We start from the raw sequence: 17,618 nt of genomic DNA on the forward strand, positions 1-17,618 counted from the left end.
AGTTGTCATACTATATTCGCATATATTTGAATTGGAGTGGTCTCAATGTTTTGTCCGAAACTGTCAGAGTGGTCGAAGGTCGAAGGTAACGGCTTTAAGGAAACGATATTTTTGTGATTAAGATCTAAGGTGTCGTGCACAAATTACGTAACGCGAGAAGGGGGAGGGGGTCAATGTTGCGTTACTTTTTGTGCGTTAAAGATAGAAATTGCGTTACGTAGGAGGGAGGGGGTCCAAAATCCGGATTTTTAGCGTTACGTAACATGTGCACCAAAAATAAACTAGCATACACATTTCTCATCGGTACATTGGGTTGTTGGAGTGGAACTGTAAATTATTTTCGCACGACTCTTGGTGCTTTTTATGGTTTTGACAAGCACTCGAGGTATTTTCGTAGAAATGGCCTATCTAGCATGATACAAAAGAAATGTTTTATAGATATATCAAATATATGACATAAATTCGAAAAGTGTTTCTCCTTAAAAACATAGAAAAACTAAAGTGTCAAATGTATACCCGTATAATGATATATGTGCGAAAATTATAAATGAACTTTCTTAATGGACTACGAATACGAAATCGTGTCACTGTATTTGTACAAGGAAACTACAGTGATTCTGTTGAAATTTTCATTTCACTTCATTATGAAAACCACGGTAAATCGCTTAACCTTTTTTTTCTTGAACGAAAATGGGTACATTTAGTACCGCTTTCAGCGACTCAATATGATTCGAATAACACTAGGTAATCTCCAAATGAACCGTCCTCACTCGATCGATAGGTATATCGTCACCTACTAACTCAAAACGTCTCAACTCAAAACTTATCTCGATTCGGAATGCTAATGTCTGTCTCAGTGTGACACTAACAAATATTTCAAAGCTCAATCGGCCTCTTTGTTACGGTTCTCCCGCTTGTCTCTTCCTCATTCGCAGATTATGAAACCAGTGTATCAATCCTGTATGGAAAAAGGCATCCAGCATGTTGCTACTCACGCAACCGAGTATGCAGTTGGGGGCTCTATGGGGGCTTCCCCACGGTCTGTTGGATCTCGGCAGCTGAACGGCAAAGTCAAACATTCTTGAGAGTACGCTTCGGGTGGCACTGACAGTAGGCTGGGTAGGTGGTGGCGGCGGTGGCCTTTCAACATTGGTACAACAGATCGGAGCGAGACGGCGACTATTGCCGCAGTAGCACCCGCAGGCGGTGCTTTAGCTTCCAGTAGATTTGGCTGGTTGATGTCTCCGCGAGCTTCATCATCGTCAGCTGTGGCAGTTGTCCCGAATGCCGAAAGCAGCAACCACAGCCACACTTATGGTAATTACAATAGGTTTAGTGTTCTTATCGATAGCCTTAGAGGTAATAACAATAATACGGCAAAGGCGAGTGACTACATCGACAACAACAACAGTAGGATAGGCCCTGTGATGAAAGTTTCACGGCGGAATATCGCTAGTAACGGCGGAGGACAGACTCCGTCCAGTTCGGGGGGAACTGACTATACATCATCAACTAGCCGAAGAAAGACGAAAAACAAAACTTAGACCATTTTAACGAAAACCAACAGGCAAAGTCGTCTCTATCAAACTAGCGACATCTATCTGTGGAATCTTCAATACAGAAACATCCTAGCATCAGACCAGACTTATTTATTTTGCATTTTTCGTTTATAACTTTTGTTTATTCAACCCATTATTAACTTATTTACCACTAGCGGCTCACGAGAGAATATTTTAATGTAGTAGATATTTTGTTTCCAATGTGTTTTTTTCCAATAGTAATAATCTTGAATATTGCAACGTACCACCTTTGACCCAAAAGCAAGCATAACGACTGCGATATATGTATATCAATAATCAGTAACGAATCAAGATTTAAATGAAGGCACGTTTAACGCGTATAAAATCAAAAATCGCAAAGAATCACATCATTGAAACGCCGCACTCGTTAGGACGATTGGAATGAGAATAATTTCCTTCGAAACATTCTCCGGTAAGCAATTTCAACGCTCCAATCGTGGTGATGCTTCTGTTTTGTTTTTGAAATGTGCCAAACCGATTCTAACCACAAACACAGACTTGTGATCTTAAGCTGCATTTTGGGATTATGCTGAATTCGAGCGACTGCTTATAAGCAATGACAGTGTCTCGACCGCGCTGTTTGATAGGAGCAAAGCTCTGCAAAGCATAAGATGCTTTTTCTTGCCAACAAGGAGTAATCTTTGTGACCAATAAACGCTCGCTAGATTTGTTGTGAGTACTGTTACGAAAATAAACGTTTATAGAAGTTTTATTTGCGTCCCGAGGCGACCCAATCGGAGTTATTGGTTCACTCCGGAAAGTTCTTCCCTTCCTTTGGTAGATTTCTATTCTAGCCGATTCAATCAAACTATGTTTGTAAATACATCCCGCTGTTTCGATTATAAAATTTAAAAAAGGCATTGAGTTACGTTAATAACACAAACAACTTTTATTCAAAACATTGGAGTTTGGAAACTCAGCATCTCTTTTTGTTACCCAACATGTGTCTATTGTTTAGATGGAAACACCTTAGCTATGTTAATCTGATAAAAAAATGTGCCCGATGATAGGGAACGAACGCGAGAATAGTTCCACGTGGATGTGAAAATGCAATATATTTTATTGATATTTTAGTGTAACTAAACAAAATATGTCATAGAGATCATTGTTAGAATGTAAGAAAGGAAGAACTTGTTCATCGAATTCTACAACCCGGATTGTTAGATAGAGTAGCGGGAATGTTCTTTCTTTGTTTTTTTTGTAAGAGAGCTACGACACAGACTCTTTTTTGTCTTCATTCGAATCGCGCGGTTTTCGTTTACCTGTTTCGGAAATTTGAAATGCAATCAAAACCCATGTTACAATGTGCATTTTGCTCAATAGATGTGAACCGTACTTATATGTTACGTGTTGTTTTATTCTTTTCTTGTCTCCTCTCATCGTAAACCTACCTAGCATGATCGATCGGTTGTAAATAATATCGGATGAAATAAGTGAGTTAATTGTTGATTTCTCACTTATTTTTCTCGATTCGAGTAGCAATTGGTCTCCATTGAATTATCCAAGCATATTTGTGATCGTATAACGTTTACTGTCGGGTCGAATTATTGTTTGGAGCAAACAACCTACATAGAAAATGAGAGTGACGGCATAATTTTATGGATTTTTCACTTGCTCCTCAAGCGATTAAATCACAAATTGACCCTCATTCACTGCTATATTGCCGTCGAGCGTGAAAGTTTCACGGTAAACAGAAATTATTATACAGTAAACAGGATTAGTAAATTAAGTAAATAGAACCTACGACAGGCTACAATCATCCGCACAGGGTGAAAGAGAGAATACAATGTGCCGCGTGCAGGAGTAAAGTGGATCAAAAAGAGTAAACCGTAATAAGCAGAGCAAGAATTATGATGTGAATTATTTTTATATTAAAGTTACTAAAAAATAAGACGAACTCTGTTTGAAGCACTTACCGATGACAGCCCTGCATTGTACACTTCGATAAGTTTTGTATTGTTTCCAAGATAGCCATTTCATATTCTAAAACGTCTTGAATAAACACAATTGAGTCCTATGAACAAATGGTACTGATGTTGTCACGTTACGTGAAATGTAAAGTACTCTTATATCCGGTTCGTTCAGATAACGTTAGAACGTAGTGATGATGTAGGTCCGTTTAGCATAGAGCGCGATCGTAGCGTTTCAACACTGATTTAAACAAACAGCAATTTACCTGCTTGGTGGCATTTTTAGAACGAAATCCTGACGTAAATTTCTTTATTTGGATTCGATAAAAGCGCTATGGGATGCAATTGAGGACTACATATGTAGCTTTCGTAGACTGATTGAGATAGGGAGAAAGGTCTTATTTCGATTGTCCTAAATGAATAGAAATTTTTTGATTCTATTTTAAGGATTAGACTAACAGAGAGTTGCAATCCCATAAAATGACAATGGCGGCCACTGGCCCAAAACGATCATTATGATTGATTATGTATAACTATCAATAGTTTGAATATAAAATAATAACTGTAATGTTTTTCCAATATTGCAGAGCTGGTTTTTGTAATTCAAACATTCACAATTGGTGGACAAGACCCAAATCAGGACGATAGTTTCATCGAATAAGGCCATCTTTTGTTTTTACGTAATAGATATTTTCAACGATATTGTTTTGAAGACATACTTTAAATGGAAGAATATTTAAATTTCAAATAAGGAAAAGATAAATCTATCATTGCAAAGCTTTGAAATTAATAATTTTTAAATTATTCTCTAGTTCTTTTTCCATAATTTTGACATCCGTCTAAAGAAAATCTGCATAATTTTCTGCTTTGGGCAAATTCCTTGAAACTCATCAGAAGTTCCATATGAAAATTATGCTTCTGACCGACGCTACTGACCAGTTTCTGTTTAAATAATTATATCAAACCTCATGTCCCGTATATAAAATTACACGAGAATGGGAAGGATAAGAGGATTAAACTTTAGAATCCCATATGGGAGTAGCTCAGATTATACTGATCATGAGATGGATAAATTTGGGTTTATTCTGAGATTTCAGAATAGAATTGAGAATTCATCAAAATTGTAGAAACGGTTCTTAAAAAATGATTCTAACGTTGACCTTTACTAAATACTTCTCACTATTCAAACGAGTAAGACAGAGCTGAGTACATAAGTATGCGGGATATCGACTATTAAACTCATGATAGTCATATAATTTATAGAAAAAGGAAATAAAATTACATTCCCATATGTTCAACCACTACATTATTCATGGAATGGAAACTCATGGAATAAGTCCGAATTGTTGGCATTGATATACCTAATCATCGAGGTATAATCGCAAACTTGTCATTCTAAAACATACGTTCAATTAAATGGAAAACTATCTCATACACTTATTAATTTTGCCTACATAACGTTCAAACATCCGAAATTATGAAACCCGTTGAAACCATCAGAACCATTCAAATTTACCTTTTTTTCGTTAGTGAAGATAACCTAAACAGCAAAAAAGCTTTTAAAAGACCATGGATGGGTTATATTTATGATATAACCGCAAGATTGACGTAGGATTGTCGTTGGCTTAGTAATCATTAGTGTTTTTTTCAATTAACAAAATCGCCCCTCGAATGTTCCTCATTGGGTACGATATCGCCGCTGCGCAGAGTTATCTTTTGTATGTATTGATTAAATTATTGATTCAACTAGTGAATGAATGAAACAATTTAAGAATTCAATTGCAAAAAAATCCCAATTCAGGTCAATTCATGCATTATGGTTGTGATTATCGCAGCAAATAGTTATCATAGGTATGCATAGAAGTTCAGTGAGCCGGTGACATGAAGGGATATGTAGTCTTGAATAACCGAGCCAAAGCGTTCCATTTGTACCCGCTTTTGTAGACCGTGTTAGCAAAACGGATTCCGGTGTGTAAAAATGCATGGGGATATAAAAATGCTGCCGAGATCTGCAATGCCGATTTTCCCAACTTATTGGTTTCGGAACCTGTGTTGGGAAAACACATTCCGGTTTGCAAAAATGCAAGGCACTTTCTTTAGGAAATAAAACAACTTTTTATTTCATGCTGAGAATTCAGACTGTCGTATATTTGATTCATTTCTCTTAACAATAACATTATTTGTCTTAATTTCTACCGACAAACTTCAGGTAGAGTTTGTCTAATCTGTTACCTACTCTATTTATCTTACTACCTAGCTTATGATTCATGGAATTTTCCATTTGTATGGAAAATTCCGACTTTCCCATTTGAGAATCCTCACTGGATTCTTCTCTATACTCGGTTTAGATTATCTTATAACAATCTACTTGTAAAGGGGCGCTGCAGCGGCTCGCACACTGAAGCAATAAGCAACTAGCAACTATCAACATGCAATAAGCAATATTATCGCCAATGAGTTTTTCCATTGAATTTTTGTTGATCTCGCACACCGACGCAATACGATATCGCTATCGCCTTTGTAGAGCAATACATATCGCTAGCAACACAACGTGTCTGTTGAAAAGCAACTTATCGCAAGTTTCATTCATTAAACAGATTGTTTGCATAATATCAGGCTTTTTTATTGCTTCGGTATGCGAAGCACAATTAAGAAAATGTTGCCTGTTGCATATTGCGTATTGCAGCTTGCTAGTTGATTATTGCTCTGGTGTGTCAGCCGCCTTAGGGAAGCATTCCAATTTTCAAAAACGCAAACGAGTACAAAAGTAAAAACTCAAACTTCGACCGCTTTGCGCAACTCTTCCTTAAGTCCGATTGAGCTGAAATTTTGCAAAGTGTGTTTTTTCGAGGTGGTGAACATTTTGTGTAGGGTAACTTTTTGAAATTTTAGGATCGATTTTTTCCCATAGATTTTGAATTAGACTGATTTATTTGCATGAATTACGATTGTTTCGAACCTACCTAAATGTGCCTAAAAGCCTAACTCTGCAATTCTAGATCCAGGCCACGCTGCGCTGCTGTTTACTCGTCAGGTGCGAAATCCACGTTGCGTCGATGATGCGTCGTTGGCAATTCCAGTGTCCGGTCATTGGTCTCCTTGCCACCCGTCGTGGCGTTGGCAGAATCCGCTTATGTTTACATATTATTGATTGTGTTGATAAATTCTGCGGTGCTCACCGGTGCAGCTGTTTTGGGGAAAACGATGTTGCTTGCGTTAACTTATATACATATATATGTTAACTTATTATACATATATATGACGAGCTCATTCATTGCCATACGAAATACCTACAGTAACGGTAATTGATGTCATTAAACTGTACGTATCCTCTGGTATATGAAGTCGAGAGTTTTGTAAATGTATTGGCTGAAAAGTTTGTTGATGAAGTTCATGTACCTGGGCCGTAGTTTTCGGTGGCACAGTGGTATTGCCCGGAAAGTGCTAAGAAAGGTCTCTGTTTTGTGCCGATGGCCGTTCGGATAAATGACAATCTATTATGTATGAAATGATTGTTAGATTTAATTCTGCATTCCTATGTCTATAATTTAACATTATTGATTTTTTTTTTCCTTTTGTATTCCATCTTTGTTTTCCTTCCATAACTCGACAGTTTGTGAACGCACTCGAGAATCAAGATAAAATTATGAATAATATTTTCAAACAAAAGTAAATCCTTAAAAGTAATGACTAAACGAAAACATAAATATGAACAAAAGCTTTCCGAAAGAGTAAACTTTTTTTGTTCAAAATTGTAGTTTAATAAAATAAATTTATTTGCTTGTGACTTCATATATATGTATGTTACAGATTTTTTTTTGTTTGTGTTCGCTAAATTCGGCCCAACGCTTTTGAGAAGTCCTCTCTACTATGATTAATTTATCTAGAGAATTTTACTCTGTTGTATACTCACTACTCAAATCTCTTACCAATAAATGTTTTGTTTTTACACGAATAACGATAACATGAACGAACATCTTTGATGCACGGGTGCGCGTGTGTTTCGGTTTATCTTTCATGGCTTTTGTTCTATGTTATTTTGGCCCGCCTTTTCCATTGCCACTTATCACCGAGCTCAGTTCTTTCGGTTTAGCGCCAGTATCAGTTTTGTTACTGCTGCTACTACTGCTGCCGAATCCATTGATATTCAAAACAGTTGGTCTTTCTGCAACGAATAGTAATTGTGTTATTGCATCTGATCATGAGAGTGGTTTGCCATTAAATTATTTCAAACTCAAAAACCAAAGTGTTAACCAAACGGAAGCTGCTAAAAAGCGTCACTCTGTTAGGGTGATCTTGTTTTCGAACAGTGTGTTGTGTAAGTATGAGCCGTGCAACCACAATTGAAACCAAAAAAAAATACCAGTGCCTTAGAGAAACCATTGGATAAGAATTACCTCATCTTGCGCAAATGTAAATTATAATTGGGTGAAATCCTTTTTTTCTTCAATTCAACAGCAACAAGAGGAAGCTAACAGATGTTAAATAATAAAGATTCTAAGCTGAAGGGAGAAGAATGGCAGCCATGCATGTTCAGTCTTCTGTTCTACGACATTCCAATCCTATCCGTGCGGTAGTCGGAGGACTATTTAGTGGTACGTTCTCTTTTTGGCACCATCGTATGAGTAATGTGCGAGCAGGAATTCCTCCAGATTATCGCAATCGATTACGCCGGTCGACGAACCTGGGGAATGATTTGTAGTGTTTGAATTGTTTATGCATTTAGCGTGCGTGACTCATTTTTTCCGTTGTGGTTAAAAAAGTTTAATTATACCCTACTCCAGCCGGATCGGTTTGGTGCAACTAAATGTTGAATCAACCCTTGGATGCTTTCATAGGAATCGGCGAATAATGTTCTTTTTTTTATCCCATTTATTTATTTAAGGCTCATTAACAATCTAGCTGTAACAGAGCCGATTTTTATTCGTGTACATGTCACATGGTTATCATATCAATAATTAGCACATTACACAGTTGCCATTCGCCAGTATTCCTTCTATACCATTACATATGGTACATTCACACAGTAGCCATTTAGGCGTAAGAGTATTCTTTCTGTTCTTCCATTATCCAGTTGGACCACCGGACAGCGGAGACAGTTGATTGATCATTGTTGAGTTATTTATAGAACAGCAGCCCGATGTGTCTTGCAGAGCAGAGCAGTTGTATGGATGAATTGATCTTATTTCGACCGTGGATCGATCTCCATCGCTGATGATTGTTGCGTGGACGTAGCTATTCTGTAACAACACAAAGATGGTCAATGAGGGCCCTGAGTTTTGAACTCACGATCGATCGCTTACTAAGCGAACGCGCAACCAATGTGGCTACGAAGACCCCCGAATAATGTTCTTGAACTCTATCGAATCAATGCGGATGTTGCCGATTACCGACTATACATTGATGAGAGCGTACGAAATCAACGTCGAAAAATTAATAGTTGGAGTCTGAATAAAAATAATTTTAATCTAAAACGTTTACAACGCCATAAAAAATAGAAGAAAGACATCCAAGACACGGCCGCATTGTTGACGTAGGAAACAAGATTATTTTACTTAATTCGCCTTTTTATAGCTTCCGATATTATTTCATGAAAAAATAAATGACCAAATGAAGCTTGGGAGTAGCAAATCATTCTCATCCCTTAGAGTCACTAGGGGAAGAGAAGGAATGTTAGTATCATAAACACCGCCCGAAGGCCAGAAGGGTCGCCTCGATAACGCTGTTTCCTAGCAGTTATCATGGAAGGGACAGTTGTTAGTGGGGAGAGGTAAGAATCAGGATTCACTGAGGTAAGTGATATGGTTATGTAGACGCGAACTATCAACCACTCGACAAAATGAAATTCCGAAAATCTTATGTGTCACAACACGCGGTAGAGATTATCTTTAGGTAACCTGAAAAGGACACCTTTGAAATACATTGGAGAGGCCATATATTCTATTATTCATCGCACGTGCTTATTCTTTGTAATGCAAACTTGACGGGGGAAAGTTAACTTTGGAAAACCTGAAAAAGTAACTGAGAAAACTCCTGTAGAGCTGATAAGACCGGAACTATATATCATAATTCATAATCTTCAGAATGCAACTCGGTTCTGATGCGCAACAAGATTTTTGTACCCAGTTGAGCTCCCACTCCTTGCGCACACATGCGCTCTGGCGAATGAGCACGCTCCGAAACACAGATGAAATGTTTGGTTGTCAGCGCCGTTCATACGCAGAGATTTGCACCCAGTGTTAAGTAGAGTTTTACGCTGAAACTTGCGCCGTGCTTACGCGCCGTGCTGCGCGCTTGAATCTGGATTGCTCTCTCTGTTGAGATATTTTTCTTCGTATACGGTTCAAATGAGGGCGCGCTGTTGTTTTTATGCTTTGCTTAGAACGAACGAAGACAAAGCGGGCGCTAGAATTTGATGGGTATGTATGTGTGTGTGTGTATAGAATGAGACGCGCATCACACAAGTGAGAAGAAATGTTTAGTATCTGAGTTCTGCGCCGGGTACATTTTGTGCTGTCGTGCTTATGAATGTTGGGCGCTTCGCACCAAGAGAGAATACAAGTGTTCTTTGAGCGCGCGCTGATGAAAATTAAACTCAAGCACAACGCTGAGTTTGTTTTCTGAAGACTGATAATTCATCGCGTGTACTCTTTGTCGAATTCATTCACGATGGTGGGAAGAATTTGATAATATAATGATTGAAGAAATAAAAAATTTAAGAGTTTTATTTAAGTGTTTTAAATGTTAAATAAATAAAAATATTTGAAATACGCGTTAGCTTTACTTCTACATGATCTACTACATACAAAAATCCACTGTTCATGATTAACAGCCTACCCTCTACGATTCGCGATCTACGATTTATGACTCACGGTTAACGATAACGACGCGGGAAAAACAATCAACGATTCACTATGTATGAATTCTCGCGTAACTTCAGGAAAGGACCCATCCGCATCGACCGACTCTCTTCAACAATATTCTCTTTTGATATTAACTCAGTAGTAGAAGCACTTCCTATGTTCGATGATCAGCAGTGTGGAATGGAACCTCGTTTATTAAACGATGTGGCAAGACTGGTGCGAAATTTGTCTACAAGGCCATGGCTATCGGAAGAGAAAGCTAATGAAGAGATCCGTTCTGGAGTTAGTTTACATTTTGGCACACGCGACAAGAAAAAGAAGAAAGAAGAATTATCGTCTATTGAGAATGGATCGTACTGGTTCTGGTGGAGCAGGTGTTGCGTTAGACATCAGGAATAACATCAGATATCGAATTTTACCGTGCTTGAAACTCAACATCATCGAAGCCATAGGGGCAGAAATCACAACATCGGTTGGGCCGATTATCGTGATTGCGGTCTACCATCCCAAACAGACATCAGCCAAAAATGACCCGGCGTTCCATTTCAAAAACGATATCATCAACCTGACACGAAGAAAGTCGAAATACGTCATCGGCGGAGATATTAATGCTCAACATCAATCCTGGGGATACCAAAGGAGGAATCAAAATGATTATCTACAGTGTGGGCGGTCAAAGTTTGAGTTTTTTGAAAATCGAAAAATCACCCAAGAGTAAAGGAAATCGGGGTTTTCGGAAAAAAATGTTTGATGCCAAATGTATTAAAATTGCATGAAACGTCGAGATCTAGTGTTATCTCGAAAAAAAAATTCTGTCAAAAATCGACACTCTGGGACTTTTTTTCGAAATACGAAACGAAACATATGGTTTTGGCTACCAATAAAAATAATTATCTCGATTTTTCATTCGGAACTTGTTGCGAAATGTTGATTTGCACGATAATATACCCTATGCAAAGTATTAGCTCATTCGGATTTCATTAATTAGTGTTGCAGACGTTAAAATTTTAGTTTTTTGAAAACCGAAAAATCACCGGAAATCGGGGTTTTCAAAAAGTTTTTATGATGCCAAATGTCTTAAAATTGCATGACACATCGAGATTTACAGTTATCTGAAAATTTTTTTCGACTTTTCAGACAAAAAAACCACCAAGCGCAAAAAAAAATTTTTTTTACCATTTTTTTTTTCGAGATAACAGTACATCTCGACGAGTAATGCAATTTTAAGACATTTGGCACTAACCATTTTTTTTAGAACCCCGATTTTCGGTGATCGTTCGTTTTTCAAAAAAACTCAAATTTTTACGTCTGTGACACTAATAAATAAATGAAGTTCGAAAAAGCAAATATTTTGCAAAGGGTATATTATCGTGCAAATCAACATTTCGCAGCAACTTCCGAATGAAAAATCGAGATAACAATTTCTATTGGTACCCAAAACCATATGAGGGGCTTAGAATGCAAGGGGTGTAAGTGACTTAATCGATTTCTCTTCATCAACTTTTTCTTTAGTTAATAACTCAATTGCAAAAACGTTCCAATTAAAGTTTGCTATAGAATCTGATAGGTGAGGTTCTGACCTATCTTCCACATTGTCAAATACAGCTGGGAATGTATTTGAGGCTAAGCTATGACCAAAAGAGAGAGTCGATGTAGAGAAATCGATCAAATCACTTACACCCCTTTCATTCTAAGCCCCTCATATGTCGTATTCCGATGAAAAACTAAGTCCCAGAGTGTCGATTTTTGACAGAATTTTTTTTCGGGATGACACTAGATCTCGACGTTTCATGCAATTTTAAGACATTTGGCATCAACATTTCGATTTTCAAAAAACTCAAACTTTGACCCCTTTGCGCCACTCTCCCTTAAGTCCGATTGAGCTAATATCTGGCATAAGGTGTTTTTTCGAGGTGGAGAACATTTTTATGAGGTAACTTTTTGAAATTAGAGATGACTATTTTTAAAAAGTGTGGGACTACAGGATTCTTAGTCCGGTCACCCCCACTTGCATTCCTCGTTCTGGAGTACATTCCATCATTGATTTCTTGATTTCCAACATGGATCGTCATCATGTATTAGGAAATACCGATTCATGTATTAGGAAACACTAAGTAATTAGACACTATCGTGACAGGCATGTTTGGACTCTACAAAGAATGTGATTCAAATGTAGATTTAGCTTATAGCCCATAATACTGACAATTGTTGATTTTCGAACGATGTATGAAAGCTGTATGGAACTACGTCTGTTATGCGGACAAACAGTGATTTTTCGGGAACGTTTTTTCAAAATTGCTCAAATGTTTTCGAACAAAAAATGTTTGTTTGCATGTTGAGCAAACGTATTACATTGTGTAGAATGCTAAGCGGCGAAAAAGTCGATTTCGTTCATTTTGTCGCTTACGTCTGCTATACATTAAAATAAAAACTATTAAACAACTTTTGGCATTTTCTTTTTATTCATACTTCGAGCCCAAGCCCGTATGCTCGCACCTTCCTCTTTACCCCGTCCATAAGGTTCTGTACAACGTCAGGTTGTAGTTTTTTTTGAACAGAAATCCATTTTCTCTTGAAGTCCGCCTCCGATTTGACAACTTTTGGGTTCTTCCGGAGGGCCTGCTTCATAATCGCCCAATATTTCTCTATTGGGCGAAGCTCCGGCGCGTTGGGCGGGTTCATTTCCTTTGGCACGAAGGTGACCCCGTTGGCTTCGTACCACACCAACACGTCCTTTGAATAGTGGCACGAAGCGGGATCCGGCCAGAAGATGGTCGGGCCCTCGTGCTGCTTCAATAGTGGTAGTAAGCGCTTCTGTAGGCACTTCTTAAGGTAAACCTGCCCGTTTACCGTGCCGGTCATCACGAAGGGGGCGCTCCGCTTTCCGCAAGAGCAGATCGCTTGCCACACCATGTACTTTTTGGCAAACATGGATAGTTTCTGCTTGCGAATCTCCTCCGGAACGCTGAATTTGTCCTCTGCGGAGAAGAACAACAGGCCCGGCAGCTGACGAAAGTCCGCTTTGACGTAGGTTTCGTCGTCCATTACCAGGCAATGCGGCTTCGTCAGCATTTCGGTGTACAGCTTCCGGGCTCGCGTCTTCCCCACCATGTTTTGCCTTTCGTCGCGGTTAGGAGCCTTCTGAACCTTGTATGTACGCAGGCCCTCCCGCTGCTTGGTCCGCTGGACGAATGAACTTGCCAAATTCAGCTAATTGGCGACATCCCGGACCGAACTTCTCGGATCACGTCTAAACTGCTTAACTACGCGCTTGTGATCTTTTTCACTGACGGAGCATCCATTTTTGCCGTTCTTCACCTTCCGGTCGATGGTTAGGTTCTCGAAGTATCGTTTTAGTACTCTGCTGACCGTGGATTGGACGATTCCCAGCATCTTACCGATGTCCCGATGTGACAACTCCGGATTCTCGAAATGAGTGCATAGGATTAATTCACGACGCTCTTTTTCGTTCGACGACATTTTTCCAAATTTACGAAAAATTGACAGTGAAGCATGGCCAACGTGATCTATACACTCTTATCTGATTATAAGCGAAAGCTGAAGATATAATTCCTAAAAATTAAATTTCTACAGCGTTTTTTCCGTGATGCAATTTGATGTGACACACCCTTTATTCTATTAGTCATATCATTTCATTTTATACCAATATTGAGAGAATTGCAAAAAATACATAGTCGACCATTTTGAATTTATGTTGTTCATAGAATACACTCCAAGTCAAGCCATTCAGCCATTTTTTAGCGGTGGCCAAATTGAATTTTTCAAAATCATGAAATACGCAGTTTTATAATGACAGTAGAATATACCTTTAAAATTCTGAAAAAATATGTAATCCGCCATTTTGGATTTGCATTTTTCATAAAAGGTTGTATTCTACTAGTCAAGACCTTTCATTTGATATCTCATTTTTTCGATTTTTTATGAGCTTCTAAACAGCGATTTTTCATGAAAAATAACTAATTTTTAACAAAAATGTCCGCCATTTTAGCAATTTTTCCAAAAATCCCTATGTAACCCTTTAGGTATTATCCTACAGTTTCAAAACATTCATCGTAATTCGTTCTGCGACACCCCGTTGCTTCAGAACCGATACCACCAACAAGGTACCGATTTTCAGACAGTAACCACGCATCCAGCTGTCAACAGCGTAATAATCATTATTCGAGCACTCAAAAAATGAAAAATACATCTTCGTATCTTAAACAATAATCGAAATTCCCGAACACTTCGCTTTATTCCTTTCCTAGAGTAAATCATATGAAGTATAATCAACACATAATTTTAGTTTTATTATCCGTTGAATATGAGACACTTTCACCATTGATGTAATAAATGTTTAATTAATGCCAGCAGTGTGTATCAGCACTTTTCTCTTTTAACAAACAAAGGTTTTTTTACATTAAATTATTCAGATTACATAATACACTTGCAAAAAATTATTTTGCTTTTGACGTAGGACTACGTCTAACCGGAAGATATAGGGGGTGAAATGGAAATCTAGGCACTGAACAAGTAGGAAAAAATGCAAGATTTGGAACGCTTATAACTCGAGCATTTCTTAATAGATCGCAAAGGTGTTTGTTTCAATTGATAGGAAATATAGCTACGTATGTATCATAACAAATAACATTTCATTTTTCTTGAGATAAATAATTGAATAATTATGAAATATCAAGCATTGTCAAAATGCACTATGTGCCCATTTTTGATTGGTCCATTTTGTGCTCCTCAAATCGAACCGACCAAAACGGGCAACCAGAGCAGCAGCGAAATAGAATGAACCACGATTGGAAAGGAAAAAGAAAAAAATGAACGAAACATTGGTCGCAGTCTCACACATGAGTAATTCTCGAGCCAGCCAGTCAGCTTAAAAATCCCCGCTCCGCTGCCGTAACGATCATTCTCATTCAAACCGTACACCACATCGGTTCGCATCACAACACATCAACAAACCAATCCAAGCAGCCATGTCTGGACATGGTAAAGGAGGAAAAGTGAAGGGAAAGGCAAAATCCGGCTCGAACCGTGTTGATCTGGAGTTCCCCGCAAGGGTAGCTAGGCCGAGCGCGTTAGTACCAGTGCACCAGTCCACCTAGCCGGCGTTATATAGTTTCGGCCGCCGAAGTGATCGAGTTAGCTGGTAAAGCTGCTCGCGACGATAAGAAAACCCGCATTCGGAACAGAACACATTCGGTTCGGTGGACATCAAGACAACAGGCAGTTGCAGCGAGTGGCGAGTGGCAAACGCAATCGCAAAACGGCATCAGGTAGCAGAAGAAAAAAGTTTGTTCTTTATACACACTGCTTTGGTGGCAAATCCAGAACAAGGCGGCATCGAGGGCGTTCGAAATGGTTTTTCTCAAAACCACGAGTACTAAGTTTTCTAAATTGGAACCATTCTATAAAACAAGGCGCTATTCAGGGCCATTAAACCTTCCAAAAAAGAGTTTAGGAAATACAGTTCAATGCTTTCTAAAACAATATCCAAAATAATAATAAAACACAAATTGATTTTTTCATAATTTGTTTGCCAGGATATGATGAGTATGTAAATTTGGAAGTTGTTCTGAGCTTATTGATTTTCACCAATTCTTAAATTGCTTCTAGATTGAAAGTACAGTAATTTACACCTATCTCGACATTTAGCTAATTGGTCGGACCAGTAATGCGACATATTTAGTTGGACATTTTTGTAAACATAGAGTTCGGGGTCCAAATTATGACCCCACATTGAAGGTCGACACTGTACCACTGTCATCGCAAATGTTCAATTACAGGTTAAAATTACCTCCAATCCGATACTGAGTGGTGGTAATGTGACGTGCCATTGAATGTAATTTACTGTGAAATATGTCACAAGCTGGATGGGAAGAAATTTTCCAACTGTGAAAGCTGTGGCGAGTGGCAAATGCAATCGCTAAACAGCAAGGTTTAGCCGAACAAGATGGGGATATCGAGTGATAACAAAACAATAAACTCTTTAGATTGAAGATAATTTTGTGATCCTGAAAAGGACCCTTTTTAGCCTGCATGTGAATCCAACGAGCGAACAAATCGTAATGAATGTATTTTTTTGCCATCGCTCCCTTTTAACGCTCATTCGTTCGTCTCGTTGGACTCGTCCCTCTGGCTGTGTTTGCCGATTTGTCTCTATCCTGTGAGTGTGTACCGCTAGAGTATAAAACACGCGGACCCCAAAAAAATATCTTATTTTCTTTCAAACCGTAAACCCGTGTGGTTGTACGGCATCGGCATCGTGGACGTAACAAAGGAGGACAAGTTAAGGGAAAGGCAAAGTCTCACTCGAACCGTGCAAGTCTCTAGTTCCCTGTTGGTCGCATTCACTGATTGCTCGGCAAGGGTAACTAGGCCGAAAGGATTGGTGCCGGAGCACCAGTATACCTAACAGCGATTATAGAGTTTCGGCCGTCGGAGTGCTCGAGTTGGCTTGCAAAGCTGCTCACGACAATCAGAAAACCCGCATCAAGAACAGAGCAGCTTCGGTTCGGCGCTCATCAAGGCAACAATTAGTTTCAGTGAGTGGCAAAGTGTTTCTCCGGCACGTCGCATCAAATGTAATTTACTGAACAACATGTCACAAGCTGGATGGGAAGAAATTTTCCAACTGTGAAAGCTGTGGCGAGTGGCAAACGCAATAGCTAAACAGGAAGGTTTAACCGAACAAGATGGGAATATCGAGTGATAACAAAAACACAACACCAAAGGTTCTTTTCAGAACCATCAACATATTCATGAAGAGTAAACAGTAAACTAATCCATTTTTAAGGTAGATAAGTAGGTATTCACGTAGGAGAAGAAAATAAAACAATATATTTAAAATATATATTTAACAAAAGCTGTCCCCTTTGTATAGTCCTACGTCACTCCGGTTATGTCCCCGACATTACCCACCCGTCTTTTTAAAAACAACTACTTCAACATAATTTAAACCAGAAGTTATTCAAATACTGGGGCTGATTCTGATGCGCGAATGAGAAGTGACAGCTCGGAAAAATTGTCTCACTCAATTTCCGAAGGCGACTATGGTGAGATTTTTACCTTGAATGAACTCTCATGAACACTCACTCAATTCTCGTGGGCGATTGCAGTCAAAAAACTTGTCATTTTGTGACTTTTGAAGTCGTATCCTCTTTTGTTATCGACTAGTACGAACAATGGAAGCCAAAAAATGAGTGCGATTTGCGTCTCCATTTATGATAGAATTATATATTTCAGGTTACGTG

General features: G+C 38.6%; 2 protein-coding genes across 15 annotated transcripts in view; one reads left to right on the top strand and one right to left on the bottom strand.

Annotated features, from left to right (window-relative positions):
• The window catches only part of LOC129764029 (atlastin), a 43,504-nt gene extending 40,033 nt beyond the window's left edge, over nucleotides 1-3,471 (top strand). For 9 of the 10 annotated variants that reach the window (XM_055762933.1, XM_055762932.1, XM_055762934.1 and 6 more), the window contains exon 8: nucleotides 936-3,471. In XM_055762933.1, the coding sequence (XP_055618908.1) occupies nucleotides 936-1,085 (150 nt within the window). In that variant the 3' untranslated portion in view covers nucleotides 1,086-3,471. The remainder of the gene's footprint in view (nucleotides 1-935) is intronic. The other variant, XR_008741069.1, reaches the window with a different exon arrangement.
• Nucleotides 3,472-6,171: 2,700 nt separating this feature from the next.
• The window catches only part of LOC129769161 (yemanuclein), a 28,621-nt gene continuing 17,174 nt past the window's right edge, over nucleotides 6,172-17,618 (bottom strand). Inside the window, exons 4-5 of one of the 5 annotated variants that reach the window (XR_008741827.1) lie at nucleotides 7,888-8,174; nucleotides 7,517-7,655 (exon numbers count right to left, since the gene is read on the bottom strand). Coding sequence is in view for 3 of the 5 variants with exons in the window: in XM_055771253.1 (XP_055627228.1) it covers nucleotides 7,525-7,655 (131 nt within the window). In the remaining 2 variants the exon portion in view is untranslated. The other 4 variants (XM_055771263.1, XM_055771253.1, XR_008741830.1 and 1 more) reach the window with 4 other exon arrangements.

Source organism: Toxorhynchites rutilus, chromosome 1, assembly GCF_029784135.1.
Source record: "Toxorhynchites rutilus septentrionalis strain SRP chromosome 1, ASM2978413v1, whole genome shotgun sequence".
Lineage (NCBI taxonomy): Eukaryota > Metazoa > Arthropoda > Insecta > Diptera > Culicidae > Toxorhynchites > Toxorhynchites rutilus.